This window comes from Trachinotus anak, unplaced genomic scaffold (assembly GCF_046630095.1).
Source record: "Trachinotus anak isolate AG129_WGS33_773 ecotype Australia unplaced genomic scaffold, CSIRO_AGI_Tana_v1 ptg000021l, whole genome shotgun sequence".
NCBI lineage: Eukaryota > Metazoa > Chordata > Actinopteri > Carangiformes > Carangidae > Trachinotus > Trachinotus anak.
Window position 1 is genome coordinate 10754386 of NW_027273872.1, and position 17605 is coordinate 10771990.

The following is a 17605-nucleotide window of genomic DNA, read 5'->3' on the forward strand; positions in this document are numbered from 1 at the left end:
TGTGTCCATCTGCTGGATTTGGTTAAAAGCCTGGCAGCAGCATTTTGGATGGTTTGCGGGCGATGAAGGGAAGATTTGTTCAGGCAGGTAAAAAGAGTTACAAAAGTACAGTCCTGATGAGATAAAAACGTGGATTAGCATCTCCATTTCATTTTGTGATCAAAGTTCAGCTATATTTCTGAGATGCAAGAAACATGACTTGGTCCATGTCCTAATGTGTATTAGCTTTTCCATAGCTTAATCATATATATATATATGGGAAAACAGAGTATTTTACAGTGAAAACTTTAGCTCTTCTCAGCTACAGACTGATGCACAAGAGAGAAGATGGTGGGAATATCTAGCAGCAGTTTATTTTATACTTTCCCTGAGGGAACAAGACAGGAAAAGGTCTGCACCAACTGAAAAAAAAAATCAAACCTCAAACACCGTCTCTGTATCTTTGCACACTGTGATTCACCTCAGATCCCATTTCAATAAAATTGATCTTTTTAATCTGGAGACAGCAATTAAATCTTCGACGAGTAATTGCCTCACGAGGCCTGTGTGAAATTTAGACGAGGCTGCTCAGATGTGGTTTCAGCTTCATGTACTCTATATTCTTCTTCATCAATTATCCAAGTTGCTATTAAATTAGATAAAGTAGGCGATGAAATTCACCAACCAATATTCTCTCTCAGTTTTAATGGTGTGATGCTGCACACATGCATTCACACTCTCTCTGACGCTGGAAGATGAGCTCAAAGCTCTTTAAATCTCTCAGACGAATGCGTGGAGTTATCAGGGATTAAAACACACCTGGTGATGTGAACATGACAAAAATCAGTGGAGCAAAATCACTGTCGCTGACGTCTTTTCTTTCAGTGCTCTCCAGAGAGGAATCAGTGGTGGAGTGGTGGAGTTTCTTTTTTATCTGGAGCAGAAACTTTTCTTGGATGCCTCCAAGGTTTTTCCGCCATACTCCGAGTTGCTGTTGCCTACTCTGTCTCCATTGCTATGGTTGCTCCTCTTCAGCTCTGGCAAACCAATCGTTGCTGGTTGACATAAAATGATCACAACCAGTGTGCCAGTGCAGGAAAGTCGCCACAGGCAGTTTTAACAGGGTATAGGATCGGCATTGTGTGACATGTTTGGCAAAGGGCTTGAATGTAAAGTTGACATTGATTTATACGCAAAAGTCCTCCACTCCCTCCTTTAAAATCCTTTAAGGAAATGTTTTCACCCATTTTAAACCAAGGGGCATCCGATGAACATTTGCATGTTTTCAGTGTTAAATATCAGTTTGGTGGTGTCAGTTTTCTCCACTCAAGCTGAGAGAGAGCATGTTTGGTCAGCTACCAGGAAAGCAGAGTGAGAGAGTGTGACTGGGCATCAAAGAATCTCATCTCAACAAAACTCCAAAAATCAATCAGGACGCCTCCGGTCAATGCAGCGCAGCAATTATCCAGAACGGCGGAAGTGCCCTTTAACAGATCCAGTGACTTATTCATTTTGACTGGAGCAAATAGGCGGGTGGGTCTGATTATCTGCACACAGCTGCTCTTCCTTAACGCGCACACAAACACACGAATAAACACACATATCCGCATTACTGATACACATGCAAATGTGCAAACACACGCACACGCACCTTGTCTGAAAGCATTAGTCTCTGAATGGATTGATCAGCGTGCCTGAGCACATCTGAGTGCTCCTCCTGATGAAACAGAGAGAGAGAGGGAGGGAGGATCACCTTGGGAAAAGCTGCTGTTCAGTGAATGAGAGTATTGATCAATGTGAAAGCTGATTTGGGCTGCAAGCTCATATCTGATACTGTGACACCTTCTCTATGTTTAAGCAGATTAAGGGGAAATAAATACTAAAGGGCTGTTAGAATGCAGTGGGTGTCCTTGTGATTGCGGTTACAGTGCAGTGCACAAATATCCTTGTTTTCTGAGGTTGTCTCTGTCTTTGTCGTTCGGCATCATTTGTTTTCCTAGAAAGCATTTTCTTCCTAGACTGCCATATAAAAGACGAACTTCTCAGACAGCAGGTGTCGCCAGTTATTGCCCTTTTCTATGAATCACAAATTATAACCTCAGATTTTTATTTATTTATTTTTACTTTCTCAGACATTTTCTTCTTCATGACAGAACACTTCTACAACTAATGAGTTAATTCTTGACACCCTCAGCTGTACTCGACACTAATGCCAACTCAGCATGCTACCATGTTATATATAATCATTCATTTATTTTTCATGTATTAACATTTCTCTCCTTTCAACCCAACCAGCTGAGGTGGACAGCTCCCCCACCCTGAGTCTGATTCTCACAGGCGTTTCTTCCTGTTAAAGGGAGTTTTTCTTCTCCACAGTGATCTCTATAATATTTAAAGGTCTTGATCTTACCCTGTAAAGTGCCTTGAGGTAATGTGTGTTTTGATTTGGTGCTATATATATAAAATTGAAGTGAATTCGGTATGCACTGTGGTGCAGTCGTTCACACTGTCGCCTCACAGCAAGAAGGTTCTGGATTTAAACGTGTCGGCTGCCTGGGGGCCGTTCTCTGAGGAGTCTGTTAACTCCGGGTATTCCGGCTTTCTCCTGCAATCCAAAGATAGACTGGTGACACGTGTACTGCACCTTCAGCCAGTATCAGCTGGGATTGGCTCTAGCCCCCCGAGAGTCCCAAAGAAGATATGTGGTATGGCTAATGAATGAACCTGGCATGTTTTAAATTCATATTTTTTTGTCCATGAACATAAATGTCATGTTTCTTTCTTATAGACAGTTTAACAGGGAACATAATTTTACGGTAACATTCACTGATTTTGCTTTACAGATTATGAATCTGTGTCTGGGAGAGTTAAAATTCTACAGCTGTTTTCCTTTTTTCTTAATACATTGTTGGTGGTTTCTTTAACTGTAGGCTCTTCGGACATGTTTGTTTGGATCATCTTCTATTGATACTGTTTAAGGTGCGACAGGTTCTGCTCCAACGTCATTTACTCTAAGATAAGGGTTTAGTGAAAAAAAAACAAAAAACAGTTGCATCTAAAATTCATGCAATGTATCATGGGGCTAAGAATAATGTGGAAAGTGCCCCTGAAATCTTCACATTTCCTCCCAGATCACTGGTGAGTTATTGACATTCAAGCATGAACTTAAATATAACATGAAATATCAACAGTGAGAAGCTGCTCAGGTTGCTGAACTTTCACAGGTTTGAACATTAAATTTCACTACTTCTTGACTGAGGCCACATATTTCAACTTCCTACATATATCATGAGGAAAGCACATGTGGAAACTTGTCCTGGGCTGAATATACTGCAGGCTGACTGCCCTGCAGCTGACATTTATCAACAGTGAAATATAAGGTTATTACAGACGTGTCCTGCTTCCTCTCTACTATGCACCGACTTGACAATTTCTCAAAAGCTGCAGAGGATAAGATCTATTATTCGGACTTTGCATTAACCAGCAGCGGTATCTACTGCTGTTCTCTACGCACTGAGCTTTAAAGCCACATCAAAACGCCAAAACAACAGTGATTCATAGGCTAGCGGTAATTTGAACGGTGGGGCCGGTCCATGTAGATCAGACCATTAAGAGTCAAATCAGATAGACCTTCCTGCTTACACAATGAGACGGGCAGATGAAGGAGACCCTGCAGGCAGCTATATTTGATTTATTATCCCATGATGCTCGCTGGCAATCACATCCATGGATATTGACCAACCTCTTCACAATGTCTCGACTACGATAAATAACAGCTGCGATCAGCAGGGAGACTGATGGGAGGACACGCTCAAGGGCCGTCCAACTGCACCAGGCTGGGACACTAGATTCAAAACCAGGTGCTTGACTCAACTGATTTGCATATCAGCTTTGGGATGATCCCCAAACAATCTCACATGATTTTATTTATTTATTGAAGTTGATGTACAATGGCAGAATTTGGCCTAAAATCATCACATTAAAATTATCAGATGACTGAAAGTCAAATTGCCTCTTGCAGTGAGGAATTTGATACTGATGTTAACAAACTAAATGTGCAGACCGACTCATGCAGAAGTGTTAGTGCAGTATTTATATTCTTTTTAGCTGTTTAGGAGTTGAATTTAATGAGTAAAAGGCTGGATTTTAGTTGAGCTTTTTAGCTTCACACAATCATCTACAGTAGGTTTGAAAGGCAGCTGTAATAGGTTTGTAGTTTCCAAAGTCTATGTTGAATCTTGTAACCAGTAACAGTAACAGTGTAAAATAAGACGGGACATACGAACAAACAAAAACATCCAAATGTCCCCTGATGTGCAGAGAAGGCATACCTACGTAAAGGTAAGGCCGCATATTCACACGTCCTCCAGACTAAACAACAAATTATTTTCATGTCCCTTTCAACATGCATATGACTGTTAATTCAGGTTTGGTGAAAGGTTTGGTTAAGTTTAGAGATATATTGTAGTTCAGTAAGTCACAACCCTTGGTGGAGGTCAGGGGGAAAATCAGGTTTTTCTGGGGTTGTAACATTGTCATCCTACTTTGGTTTTAGCTCCTGGTAGAAACAAGTCATAATTTGCAATGAGTCCTTGTTAGGTTAACATAAAGTCTTTTTAGGCATTTTAACAACTAACCAGTGCTGTGAGTTTTCTCCTGCGTCTACATGAATTCTTTCCTTTTTTCCAAAAATGAATACAGATTTTCAGGGATCATGCAATGAAACTATTTTAAGTGAAACTAGCACATGAAGCAGAACAAAAGGGTTCAAAAACAAAGGTGCTTCCAGTGGAGGTTGGCTGCAGGGATTTTGTAGCCAGGTCAACCACCAGGCTGCTGGAAGGGATGGGAGTCTGGGGACAGACCCTCCGGCAGGCTATAAAATCCCTGGCAGAGGCTGTGGAGCGGGGCAGCAACTGGCTCTGGCTCAAACGAAAAGACAAGAGCTGGGCGGCAGGATGGCCACCAGATAGCGGGAGGGGTAAAAGTGGAGAGGGGTGCACCTGGGACACCAGGCGTCACCACTGAGCCCTCCTGAGGTGTCATGGGCCTGTCAACGAAACACCAAGGAAGGAGGGTGCCCACCCCAGTGAAGTGTTTACCCCTAACCGCCCACCCTACCCCACCCTATGACTGCCAATTACAGTATGGGATTTTAAAAGTCCTATGAGCTCAACTCAACTCAAAAATATTACCAAAACTTAAAACAAAAATAATAAAGCAAATCATGCAGTGACTAATACAGGTGAGTCAGCAGAGAGAACAAAACTCCACAGGAAGGTTTTGGGCTCCTTCGTTTTCTTGGATGGCTAAGTTTTCATGTGGAGTTCAACGAAATTAAAATAAAGTGGGGGCAGTGGGACGCCTAGTGACGACAGTAGGATGGAAGGAAAACAAGAGGCGAAAACATCCTGCGGCCTGCTGGTCAGAGGCTCGGGGGGAGGGGGACCGACCAGCTGCCACCAGCCTGAAGAGGTCCAGAGAAAAACTGCTAACTCAGACTGATACACGTCCACTGTCACCTGATGGCTGTTTAAGGGTTTGACAGACACTGTGTTCAATACCAATATACATTTCTTAAAGGTGCAGAGGGCCAATAGTTTGTACCAAGATTCAAGAACAGACTTCAATATGAAGGACGCCGTCTTCTTATTGTTTTCTTTTGTCACGCTGGTCTTGATTGAGACACCTAGTGGCAGAAGTTACATACTCTGCATTTGAGTTATAATCCTCAAGATTTTCATTGCATCAAACTCCGTTTTGATTGTATTTATCAGAAGTTCTCATTGTTACAAGTGAAATCCACCTTTATTGAGCAGGATTCAAATTACAAACCCATCTGACGTGGGATTCACAGGAAATGACGCATGTACGACCTGGATGTGATCAGAAGGACCGGAGTCAGTACGTGGGACCAGGAGACCACATTCTTGGTCACTGGTTAGTTCATGGTTCATTTTCTGTAGCTGCAGTAAAGAAGGAACCATCAATTATAACAGTGGTGGAAAGGCTTTAATATTTAATAACAAGCCAACATCCATCTGTTTTTGTGCAGACGCAGAAGTGGGAGTGTTTTCTGGATGCAAATGTGTGTGACTGATGCGGGCTGCAGGGGTTTTGTGTGTACATACACTATATTGGGTTAGCGTATATGTTTATTTCATTTCCCCTCGCCTCCTCCTTTTATTATCTAATACACACACCCACGCTGCAGGCACGCATGGATGGTTCAAGGTCCAGAGTAATTAAATGAGTGTTTCCTGGTCTCTGCTGAGTCCTTCAACACAAAAACAGCCTGAGCTTCCTTCTGCAGCTCTGCTGAAAAACAGATGTAATTCATAACTATAAATAAATTGTACTGTTGTGTATCATCATTTGAGCATTTAAGATTCCAGCCTTTTCACAAATCTTATAGGAATAAACACTGACATATGTGATTGATACTGATATCAGTTCATCAGATTCTTAAAAACCTGACCTCAAACCTGCCTCATTCCAACACCTGAAAACCCAACTGAGAGAATTTCTTGACTTTATTTTAACAAATATCACATGTAGTAATTCAGCAACCACGGCTCAAAACACACAAGAATTACAAAGAGACCAATTTTAATATCAAAAACAATGCATATTTTACATAAAAACAATATATTACAGCACAGGAGTTGTGTTTTTATCTGTGTATAAAAACAGGGAATGAAACCAGCTGGTAAAGGAAGGTTAGGACAGCTGCACCATCTGCTGGTGTTAAAGGTTACTGCTGCTTTAGCAGTTCAGCAGCCGCATCCTCTGGGCTGCACATAATATTTTTTTTTTTTAGTTTGATGCCTTCTTTACTTTGCTCAAATTCTTATTATCACGACATGAGCGAGCAAACTGGTTTGAGCAGAACAAACTCATCTGATCCGTCTCAGGAGTCGTTGGGGAGGCCAAACAGTTTGACGGTGCCCGCCTCTCGGTTGTTGTCGTACTTGCCCTCCTTGTCGTCGCAGGCGTAGGCCAGCAGCGGCCTCTTCGGGTGCCAGGCGACAGTAAAGGTTGGAGAGTCACACTGGACCTCCCACAGCTTCTCTCCTACAAACAAGCGACATTTGAAGGAGTGAAAAATGTGTGAATTACAATTTTAAAAATGTGCAGCGACCTAAAAAGAAGCTCAACTATTCTGATGTCGATTTCTACTCCCACACCTTTTCAAGAACTTCTCAATAGCATTAAAGGTCTTCCAAAATCTACAGAGAGAAATACTGAGTGCTCAGGGTTATGCCGGTTATCCAGGTAAATGCAAGGTGCTCTTTTAGTTGAAATTGTTAATTTAGACAAAGAGAAGCTTCTGGCCTTACTTCAGGTCTACATAAGGAATCACAGTACTCCACTCTGGTTTACTTCTGTTTCCAACCACAAGGCATAATTTGACTGAAAAATAAAAATCTCTGGACTCTTAAGATCTGTGAAAGCCTTCCTTCTATTTTAAGGTTTTTTCTTCTGGAGTTGCAATGCATGGAGTGCCATTCAGTAAATCAGGGGTAATTCATTAACGATGGACGTGAGGGTGATTTTATATTATGGAATGTACCACTGGCAGTGACTAAATAACTGACACAAAGCTCCTGCCTTTGTGGTGATGGCTGTTAAAACTGATTGATTGCTGTGATCAAGGTACAGATTTTTTAAAAACAGTTCTTGACAGTTTTAATTCAGGGTTCCAAAAAGTGTTTACTTCGACACATAAGCTGTATCTCCCCCCCCCCAAAAAAAAAAAAAAAAAAAAAACTCTTGTCAAAGTTCCAGATATGGCAGTTTGCTGTTAGACTCTCTGACGTGGCAGATTGTCGCACTGACCTGTTTCCACCTCAGCGATGTCTATGAAGTGATCCTCAGAGGCCGAGGCCAACATCTTGCCATCATGGCTGAAGCTCAGAGTCCTCACCGGCCAGTCTAACCTGCAATAAAAGCAAATCCATCCATTCAATACCAGGATAGATTCAGCCAGATAACAGGATCAAAACATAATAAAGTCAAGTGAGTCATATTTTCAAATGTATTTATCAATAATTGCCAAAAAAAGATACGATTTTTAAATTCCTTTTTTTTTGTTTATTTAAAAAAGAACCACATACAACGCATGCACACACACACACAAACACACAGACTAACCTGGAGAAGCAGCGGACACACACCAGCTCCTCCACGTCCCACAGGCTGACCAGGGCGTCTGCACTTCCTGTGGCAAAGTATTTTCCTGTGGGGTCGAACTTGATGCAGATGCAGTTGGACGGGTGAGCGTTGATGGACTGAATGGGCTTCAGCTCTGGATAACTGCAAACAGACAGTTAACAGTTTATTTCAGCTCTGAAACACAGCTGGAGACGTGCATGAGACACAGCAGCAAGGATTTACCACCACTGACTATGATCTTACATCTTTCACACCTGCTGTGCCTTTACACTCACGGGGAAAAAGTGCCATTTACAGGTGCTCAGAAAAGTGTTTTAATTAGGGCTGTCAAACGATTCATTTTTTCCTAATTGCGATTAAGTTTTATCACTATTAAAATTCTATTATTTTGCATTTCAGAACTGTTTTCTCTTGCTTGACAACACATAACCGTCAGTCTGTCTGAACTAGAAGCTAACGTTAGCCCTTTATGAATGTCCTATAATTTATTTATTTATCCGTAGACGAGCTCTGTGTAAGTTATATTTTTATTTTCCAACTCATTAGATCTTCACCGACGACGATTCAGACATTGGATTTAAATACTTTAGCTCTCCCAACGCGCCCCTTTATGCAGACTGGATCCGTCACCCTTTTGCTCCCATAGATATGACTTGCCATGAAGTATCTGGCTCCCGTTTGTGTAAAATCTTTGTAGGAAGTTTCTGCAGCAGCTTGACAACAAGTAAGGGTCAAAGGGTCAAAATAGTAGCAGCCAAAGATTCTAGAACGTAGCGCTCTAGAATCTTTGGTAACAGCACCAGTGACGGTGTAAAATAAAGAAAGAATCTTTGGAAGCGATTAACACGATTAAAAAAAAAAAAAAAAACATGTTATGCTCGGTCCTTAATCATATCACCCTTAACGTGTTAATGCTGACAGCCCTAGTTTTAATGATTGTAAATGAAAACAGAGTAATAAGTGAACGAGACAAAACTGTAGATAAGAATCATGAGAGAAAAGCTCTGTTTACCTGGGAGACTTTTCCTTTGGTAACCATGATGTTGCGTTGAGGCGTGTCAGAAATTTAAAAAGCTGTTACGGTGCATGAAGACAACACGTTACATTTCACGCTCCTTTGATTCAGTTTGATTTTAGATTTTGTTCTTCTTTTGTGGCATCAGATAAAGTAAAAATGTGAAAATGAAAACCTCAACACAAGGTTTTGGGCAGAGGGAGAATTTCCTCGTTCGAAAAGCTAAGCAGTGTAAACAACGTCTGATGTCTCACATAACATAACTGATGTTAGTTTATGTTGCTTTGTTCATGGAGATAACATCAAACTAAATAAAACAGCAGCAGAGAGAATACGATGCTGACGGTAACACAAGAGGAAGAACAGTTTGATTGAATTTGTAAAAATTCACAGCTGTTCAACACAACAAAAGCACACTGCAGGTGAACAATGGTCATTTTACAGGTGAGCACAAATATCTTTTCTCATAACAAAAGTAGCTGCCGCACTGTCTGTGGGTACCTTCTGCAATACATTTAAGTTGACAACTCCTGCCTGTGTTAGTCAGCCCGATCCAGTGTGCAAAGCAAGTGCAGCCTCTTAAACCAGCACGATGATCCAATAAATGAGAGTCATGTGATGTCATGACCTTCCCTGTCAGGTTCTGTTTGGTTCCTACCTGAGAATATTGATGCAGCCGTTGCCGTTTGTGAGGAAGAACATGTCGTTGTCGTTGTTCCAGGAGATCTCGTTCACCTCGAACTTGAACTGTTCCTCTGCCTTGGAGCGATGAGTCTTGGCATCGATGAAGGTCACCACGTCATCTTTGTTGCCAACGGCGATAGTCTGACCATCAGGGCTCCAACAGATGTTGATGTTTTCTCCTAAATATCATTAGAGATTTAAAAAAAATATATCTCTTAAGGACAAAGGTTTATCTTCTTAATAACATTTTTTATAATTTTTTGTTATTTTCTTTCCTCACACAATAATAAAATGTTTTTTCCATTAGCCATTAGCCTCCATCAGCCTTGTCATGCCCTAATAACTCTTTAAATTAAATGACTTACAGGCTTAGCAGTATATAAATTTGTTTTCTTGTGATTTTTCTCACATGGTCGGAGGAAAAACAGAGCAGAAAGGGGGGAAGCATGGTGTGTCTAGCAGGTTCAATCAGTCGTAGGAGGTGTAACTCGGGACATGTTGCTGTGAAAACTAGCGTCTGGAGTCCTGCTGTTCAGCTTGTGGCTGCAAGTTTACAGCCATAACTTTCAAAGAAATTCACACACACTAGTGCTGCTCACATGTTTACTTTCATGGTCATCAGACCTCATATCTTGCTCCTCTCTGACCAACTTCATTCAGTTTGGAAAAAGCAAAACAGACAGGTAACAGTCTACTGGCAACGTATCTGATTTCTTTGTGTGTTTTCTGCTCCACAGGGAGCCAATTTCCATTCTTAATTGCCATTTGTATTTTAGCTTGTTTTTTTTGTTTTTTTTTTTTTTTTTTTACATAAAAATTAAAAAGAAAACTGCTTATGGTATATGCTTTTGAAAGCTCAGACCCATGCCACCATATGTGTACCTTTTGTATTCACAGTGGCGATGCATTTGGTGGTGCGGACGTCCCATATGCGAATGGTCTTGTCTCCAGATGCTGTGACAAACAGATCTGGGTTGGTTGGATGCCAGCAGAGCTGATCTACGCTGTCGCCGTGACCTCTGTAGTTGTTCTCTTTCACCTGAAGACAGAGACAAAATCAGATTTAACAGGTGCATCAGCCCACTTACAATAAGCCCCTTAGCCTGAACCCTTACAGAATAAATAACAGATATGTATGATCAACAAGATACCATTCTCACATCGTATTACACAGATCACATAAATAAACTGCAGATTGACAAAAACATGTATGTAATTCTGAGTTAGAGATATCATGGATTTAGGTGGAAAGAACTACAAAATTGCCCACAAAGTGGCTGCAAAGCCGCCATCACCGGCAACTAAATAAGATCTAAATAATCTAAATTAAATTCCATAATAACACAAATAGAGCCCATTCAGCCATCTGAAACCAAAACTACACCCTTTTTGATTTATAAATGATATCTAAATTGATATATTTGTTGTATATTTTTTATCTTAATCTTATTTTAATTTTTAACTTGTAAATTCTACCTCTTATTTTACCCTAAGTCTATTTATGTTACTGTTTGCACCAACCACCAGCACAAATTCCTTGCATGTGGAAACATACTTGGTAATAAAACTGATTCTGATTCTGATATTTAAGACTATGATTTTAAAAAGCTTATTTAGGACCAGGAGAAGTTTATATCGAGGTACAAGACGATATTTAAGAGGCCTTGACTCTGCTTTGAGTATTGTTGGCACAACAACTTACACACTGTCTTCGGACAATACTTAGGCAGTGAGACTGTCAGTTTAGACCGACAGCTAAATCTGGACTTTTCTCAATGGAATCTGGCGTAACATTTTACACAGTCACAGCGAGGGCAAATGTCGTGGCTATGACTGCTGTTAATTTATAAGCCGCGGTGTTTGTAGTGTGCTGTAGAGGATTAACCACAAGGCTGTGACACATTACAGTCGGTAAAACAGTTGGTATAGTTGGTAAAACAGTTTTGTTTGTTACAGTTCACCAACCAAGTTTACCCCTGCACACCCATTCATTCATGAAAACGAGGCTAACGCTAGCATGCTATAGGCGAAAGCTGCTCAGCGACTCACCAAACGGTCCTTTTCGAGGATAAAAACGCTGGCTGTTTTATCAAAAGACCCAGAGGCGAGTCTCCTGCCATCACAGCTCCACGCCACCGAGTGGACCTTAGCGGTGTGAGCGGGGAATTCTCGACTTTTGTTGTTATTTTTGAAGCTTTCTTGCATCTCTTGGTGGTACTGCGACGCCATCTTGAAACTCTACGTAATAATTCAGCGGCGGTCGGGAAAACCAGCGGTGTATCAGCACACTGCCATCTTGTGCTTAGGAGTGTGGACCAAAACTCTACTTTTTAATCCTGTTTGGTCAATAAAAAAACAAATACACTTCTTCAGAACAAAATAATTCATACTGTTATTTACTTAACATGTGTAACACAATGTTTCAGCTTTGGTGGGAATGTAAAACGACAACTAAGCGTCTGAAACTTAGTCTTCAGCACCAAATAGCCGCCAGGGAGGGGAGGCATTTGAGAGAACCTGGTAGAGGACTTGGTGGTCAGAAAACCAGAGCTAAAAGGAGACAATCACAACTCCAATGGGATGATATGTGGCTATATGTATTATAATACATCCATGATGTGGCCACGTCAACTTTGCGAGGTGACAACACACTGTGTGTCGTGTGACGTTTATAGGCTGCACTGCCCCCGAGTGGAAAAAAAATCATTTAATGCAGGTTTAGGAGTTGGTTACTTTTCATCTGAGGCTTTTTGTTCATTTCTTTTTCGAATAAAGACAAACAACGTGCGTTTTATTTTGAATTGCAATTTATTTCAAGTGATGCCAAAATGAAAACCCATGTTTTAAAAAACTTTTAACACTCCATTTATATCCCAAACACACACAATATCTATAGTCACCCAAACTTTGTCAGATACAGTAAATCCCTTTGTTAAGTAGCCACTTGGTTGACAACTACGCAAGGACCCAGAACGTAACCCGGCTGCAGGCCAACTCTACAGCCGTCTGTGGGCCTGTGGAAGGCCTCGATATGCATAATATTCACGCCTGTAACTGCTTAATAGCTCTAATGGGTTGTGTTATGTGCAGCCTAACAGTTCATTGCCTCCTTAACATTCGGTCCTTTGCATTAGAATAAAATACACATAAAGGACAGAACAAAAAGCACTTTTAAATGTGTGTTTTTAAGAAAGAATGACAAGGTGTGAAAGCATCATACAAATGTGCCTTATGTAATTGCATACTTTTCAAAATTGTTTTTAATGTGTCAGGAAAGCTATATATAGACAGCAAGCCCTACGAAATAAAAGTCAAGGAATGCACGGTGAAATGTGGCGGTGAGCGTGTTGACTGAGTACAGAAACAATGAGGGCGTCTCAGAAGAGGTGGATACAGGACTCTGGACTCAGTGCAGATTCAGTGGAGGAAGGCATGTGGAAGACATTTTATCTGTGGTGGAGGGACTATGATGGTATCTTATGAGTTTTAACACCACAAAATGTTATTCAGGACGTATAGGTTTAGAGGCAGGCGTCTGTGGAGAGGTAGACAAAGTACACAAGCACCCCCGTCCTCCAAAGCTGTGCTAACCGTTTGCTTATTTCACCACTAGATTAAAAAATGGCGCCGTCTGTTTCTCCCAAATGTTGTTGTTTTTTGTTTTTTTTTGTCAAGGTGGGTTTGTCACATGGACCCTGAGAACATTTCTGTTAGCTGTGATTTAGTTGGAACTGTGCTACTAGGTGGGTTTCCATCCAAATGTAGAGCAAATTTTCAATGAATAAAAAAAAAAAAAAAATTGCAATCCCATTCACAACTGAGTGTTAGAGTTAATCACGATAAACAGCAGGTGGTGCTGTTTTCCAGTCAGATGCCACTAAACCATTGCAGAAGAAGATGGCAAATGGCCAGTCAAACCACAAAGTAAAAAAAAAACATAGAAAAAATTATAACATTCATGTTTGTATCCAGTAATAATTTGAGGAATGTTATGGTTCAGCGGATGTTTAAATCACATGATCCATGTACACCATGATGTGTTCACTACATCTGTTTTTTTTTTTGTTTTTTTTGTTTGTTTTTATTGCAAATTAAAAATATGCATAAAAACAGAATGGAAACCCACCCACTGTCTATGCTGTTGGAGAAACAACTTGTTCTATTCCTCTAAAACCTCATATTCATGTTCCACACATTTGTTTGATTTCCACATCAAAGCCTTACACTGACACACTGATAGTCGACACGCTGAAACCTGAACAGGAGCCTCAGCAGCTAAAGTGGACGAAAGGAACAGTTCCTTTCCACACGCAGTGCTTTCTGGACCTTCATTTTAAAACCCTGGTTGTAAAAATTGTTCCTGGGTGTTTTCACTCAGCCTCCCTTTGTTTAGACTCAGGAAGAGGTTGGATTAAAGCAGGACATGATCCTCTAGATACCTGGATACTACAGTCAGGGCTGCACAATAAAGACTTCACTAAAGACATCAGTCAGTTAGAACCTGAAGGTTCGTTCTTGACCTTGGAAAATACAGTTTGAGAAAAAAAAAAATCTTATGTCAGGATCCATTTACTTTGTTTTTTCATTAGTGGATGCATTTTGTTTAGAGAAACCAAATCAAGTGGAACTCCTGGTACAATTTTTGTCAATCAATCTCACTGGGACCACTTACTGATATATCAATAATCATTGACTGCATTGTGAAAACACTTAGATCACGAGCAAAATGATGCTACTGCTATTTGTCAGATTGCCATGAAATTTGTGTTCCCCTTAGAATGAATCCGGACCTCGTGACATTTCCTATAGTGCCACCAACAAGCAAAGATTTCCCCTTTTACATATTAAATATTAAAATCTAATCAACAGAAAATCATCTGTACCATCTGTTCCATCCAACAGGGATTTCCTGGGTCTAAGAACACAGGATTTAGTCTTTAGTTTTTTTGAGCAATAACTTTTCTCTCCATGCTGATCACTAATCCAAACCATGTATGATTTAAAATCAACCAATGACAAAAAATATCAGTGTTTATCAACATGCAATTTGTCTCAATTTAAATATTCAATTTTTTTTGGCCCCACTTTTTTTTTTTTTTTTTTACTGCAGCATATAACAAAGTAAAATGTGTTTCAGTATTGCCGAAGACGAAGCTAATATTTATATGATTACACACAAATCAATTGTGCAGCCCTCACGATGACTAGGAGTAAGGTAAAGGTGGAGGAGAAGCAGAAGTAGTTGGAGTACATTACAGTGCATTCCTTCTGATGACACAAAGTGACATTGAACAGATCCTTTGTGCATCAAATAGACAAAAAAAACCTACAATCAACCTAAAACTTTGTAGTCATTTTACAAGTCAAAGTGTTTGAGGAAAACTGAGGCTCTGTGCAAAAAAAGTGCAGCTTCCCTCAAACGGTTCAGTCAGTCTGTCCTCAAGGATCCACAGGTTTGTATCAAGAAACCTTCAAAGAAAAGAGCTGATGTTCGGTAGACTGACAAATGCTCCAACGTAGAACATCAGCCACTGTAGCTCCTCATTAACTGCTCTTTTTTAGTAGTTTTAGTCGATGTTTTTTGTATGTGCGTTTTTTTTTTTTTTCTTTATGTAACTACAAGATACATCAGGAAGAACTGTCTAGTTATTGTAAATAAAATTTGAAAACTGAAGGAAAACTGGCAAAGTGTCCGTTCTGGACGTGTCGCATTAAACCAACAATTCTCAGTCTTTTTGCCAGTGGCCACTTAATACATCACAGGCTGCATGAGTAAATTCAAAGAGTGATTTTTTTTTTTACCTTTTTATACAGTATTTGACCAGAGTAAGTGGAAAAGCCACCATTAGAAAACAAGTATGACAAATAAATGTAATAAGACTTTTCCTACTTCCTACCCCAATAATATTCTTGTCTCCTCTGAGGCCCATCCTGTGACCTCCTTTGGGGTCCTGACCCTGTTTGTAAGAATTTTCCCCCTACTGCAGGTTTACCTTCAGTTTTTAAAGATGCACCATCTACACATTCACAGAAAGCCTAATTACCTAATTACCTACATCATTTTGGTGCAGTACATTACACCAAAATGATGTGATGTACTAATGAGATGCGAGGGGCAGCTGATGCATTCATATGAATGTTGAAAGTACTGAGTAGAGAAGGGGGGCTATCAATTGTCATCGTAACCTGTTTTGTCCCTTTATTTTAAATACCAGCAAATTCATCAACGTCAACATGTATTTTATGCTGAAGTGGGTTTAGACTGACAAGAATAAAGGTCTGCATACAGTATGTCTTAATAACTGATGACCAGAAGCTACAGTCTGTGTTTGAGAGTGTTTCTACAATGGCCCGACGTGTCAGGGTGCATTCACACCAGGCACATTCTGAACAGTTTATCTAAACTCGCTCGCTCACATGAGAACGACGACGTTAAAACCCTAGATTAGGACTCAATAAATTAGCTCCATGTTAATCATGTGACTTTTCTTTACAGACCCTGCTGCAGTTAGTTTTTAAATGGTTAGTGTAAATCAGAAAGAAAAAGAAAAACAAAAGCACAACAAAGTCAACTTCCTATTTTGTTTCCGACCCAACAAACAAAAAGACGAGGTGTGAACGCACCCTAAGCTTTCTGATCGGAGAATGAAAATCATCATCATCTAGCAATAAAAGCCTGGATCCGATTAGTGAAAGGAAAACCCAGGATCCTTAGAGTCCATCCTAGCATTCGGCGTCAGCGCTGCCATTAACCCGGCCAGCGCAGACCGCGGCGTGTGCATCCTCACCGGGTTCGTCGTGGTTGACTCCGTTCGACTGGACACACTTCTCTGTCACATTTTGATCATCCTCCCCGACACTGTTTTGGAGCACAGACAAATACTGAATGATCAGACCAAATACTGTTTATCTACAGAACACCGTGTATCATAATCGGACGGATCTATCTATCTATCTATCTATCTATCTATCTATCTATCTATCTATCTATCTATCTATCTATCTATCTATCTATCTATCTATCTATCTACACAGTAAGAACAAACTGCCCTCTCTCTAATCTAGCTGCAGTGTTATATGTCTTTCTATTAATGGGCTCAAAATCTGACAGCAATGTTTGTAAACTGTATTACTGGGGAAAGTGCTTGTAAACATCTTCTCCAGTTTCCTGCCTTGATCTGATTTCTCTCTGTAACCTTCTTATGAGTCTGAATGGAGCTCATGTGGCTGAGGTGGTGTGTAGCTGTTATAAACTGGAGAATTACATAGAGGAGTTGCATGAAGACGAAAATTAGATTTCACTCATTGCTCTGACTGGGAAAGTCGGTTTCATTGCTTACTTAATATTATTGTGTTTCGCTAATTATCAGTTTTACTTTACAGTTAATACATTTAAAAATATTTATGTTTAAAAAAGGGCTAAAAAAGGGCTTTTGGTAAACTGACTGTACTCATATAGAGCTTTTCTAGGCTTATCAACCACTCAAAGAGCTTTACACCATAACCCATTCACTCACACATGCATTCAGCATATATCTGTCTAATTTGGGGTTCAGTATCTTGCCCGAAGAGACTTCAACATGTGGCCTGGAGGAGCCAGGGATTGAACCACCCTGCTCTACCTCCTGAGCCACAGCCGCCCGGAACAGAAGTCAAAGGTCTTCGCTGATAGACAGAGATAACTAACTTGAACCTACAGTTGATTGAAGTTGAGAAATTATTCCTCAAATAATCCATTAGTAGTTAGAAACA

At 40.3% G+C, this 17605-nt stretch overlaps 2 protein-coding genes across 6 annotated transcripts in view; both read right to left on the bottom strand.

Annotated features, from left to right (window-relative positions):
* Positions 1–6571: 6571 nt before the first annotated feature.
* thoc3 (THO complex 3) lies at positions 6572–12115 on the bottom strand. Its single transcript, XM_071457733.1, has 6 exons — positions 11903–12115; positions 10736–10892; positions 9828–10032; positions 8134–8295; positions 7819–7919; positions 6572–7053 (listed from the first exon to the last, which is right to left on the bottom strand). Exons 1-6 carry the CDS (start codon positions 12080–12082, stop codon positions 6890–6892), a joined length of 969 nt encoding a protein of 322 aa, XP_071313834.1. The 5' UTR covers positions 12083–12115; the 3' UTR covers positions 6572–6889.
* A 2823-nt stretch (positions 12116–14938) lies between these two features.
* Positions 14939–17605, bottom strand: part of shtn3 (shootin 3) — a 33537-nt gene continuing 30870 nt past the window's right edge. For 4 of the 5 annotated variants that reach the window (XM_071457730.1, XM_071457728.1, XM_071457727.1 and 1 more), the window contains exon 17: positions 16436–16712. In XM_071457730.1, the coding sequence (XP_071313831.1) occupies positions 16577–16712 (136 nt within the window). In that variant the 3' untranslated portion in view covers positions 16436–16576. Of the gene's footprint in view, positions 16713–17605 lie in introns of all 5 variants that reach the window. The other variant, XM_071457731.1, reaches the window with a different exon arrangement.

Excerpts from the sequence above, each read along its gene's own strand:
- thoc3 (XM_071457733.1), bottom strand. The coding sequence starts at position 12,082 with ATGGCGTCGCAGTACCACCAAGAGATGCAAGAAAGCTTCAAAAATAAC. Across the intron at positions 10,033-10,735 it reads CGCCACTGTGAATACAAAAG|GAGAAAACATCAACATCTGT; the intron begins GTACACATATGG and ends AATGATATTTAG. Across the intron at positions 7,920-8,133 it reads TGTGTCCGCTGCTTCTCCAG|GTTAGACTGGCCGGTGAGGA; the intron begins GTTAGTCTGTGT and ends CTTTTATTGCAG.